This window comes from Aureococcus anophagefferens, assembly GCF_000186865.1.
Source record: "Aureococcus anophagefferens unplaced genomic scaffold AURANscaffold_1404, whole genome shotgun sequence".
Lineage (NCBI taxonomy): Eukaryota > Pelagophyceae > Pelagomonadales > Pelagomonadaceae > Aureococcus > Aureococcus anophagefferens.
In genome coordinates, this window is record NW_008706393.1 from 484 (window position 1) to 1,527 (window position 1,044).

Consider the following 1,044-nt stretch of genomic DNA (forward strand, 5'->3'; position numbering starts at 1 on the left):
GAGTCGCACGGGTGCGGATTTGAATTGGAACGCCCGTTTTGTTTTGCGTCCTTCCATCCCGGCGACTCGATGTCTCGAGGCTGGTACGCGACGCGCCCCGCGACGGCGAGTTCGCCAAGTACATCCGCGAGGATGGCGCGCCTGTGCCTCACCTGGGCCGTCGTGGTCGTCACGGGCGCCGGAGCGAGCGCCGGTGCCCCGTGCATCGCCACTTACGAGGGGAACGACTCCCGGGAGCGCATGAAGTTCGTCGTTACTCTAACGCCGGCCGCGGCGGACTTGGCTAGATCGCAGCGCCCGCACATCGACGATCCAGGCCCTGCTCGGCCGCTCGTGCGAGGGAATCCTCTTCTTGGTCTCATCTTTCTACCGTTTCCCAGACCCTTAAAATCTAGGGGGGCGCGCTTCGTCGCTCGGCGTAGCCACACGCGTCCTCCGGCGTCATTCACGCCTCCTCCTCCTCCTCGTCGTCGTCGTCGTCGGACTCCGAGTCAACGCTCGGGCGACCTCCCTTGTTCCAGCGCAAGGAAAACTTCCTGTTGCGCAGCGCCTTGGGGTCAATGCCCTTGAGCGATCTGTAGCGGAAGTTCGGCACCTGCGAGGGCGAGTCTTGCCACGTGCAGATACAGTTCGTGGCGCGGGCGCCGCGCCTTCTTGATGCCTCGCGCGTGCTCCTTGACGGTCTTGTTGCGCGCCGTGTGATTCTTCTGCTTGACCATATTGCCTGCGAGGGTCGCTGATCTGTTGTGAAGGTCGCTGGACTGGTCCGGGGTCTTCGACTCGATGCTGCGGCTGCCACTACTCGGGGCGGGGGTGCGGGCAACTCACCGGTAGTTCGAGGAGCACAATCGATGAGCGGGGGGCGCGGCAGCAATCGACGCGGGGCTGATATCGGCGAGAGTGTCGCTCCTCCTCCTCGCCGCGCCGGGGGTAAAATCTGTCCTTGTGTGTAAGATCTGTCCTCCTCCTCCTTCAGGTCAGTGATGCCGCTTGGGTCGAGGAGAGCTCCGCATCGAGCCTGCGCCTGCCCGGCCTCCTCGCGCG

The 1,044-nt window shown here is 64.5% G+C and overlaps 1 protein-coding gene across 1 annotated transcript; it reads right to left on the minus strand.

Moving 5' to 3' along the window:
* Window positions 1-493: 493 nt before the first annotated feature.
* Window positions 494-719, minus strand: AURANDRAFT_18340 (hypothetical protein; the record flags this gene model as incomplete). Its single annotated transcript, XM_009045086.1, has 2 exons — window positions 494-575; window positions 628-719. Coding segments are annotated over 2 exons (174 nt in total), but the record flags the coding sequence as incomplete, so codon positions are not given.
* Between the last annotated feature and the right edge of the window lie 325 nt (window positions 720-1,044).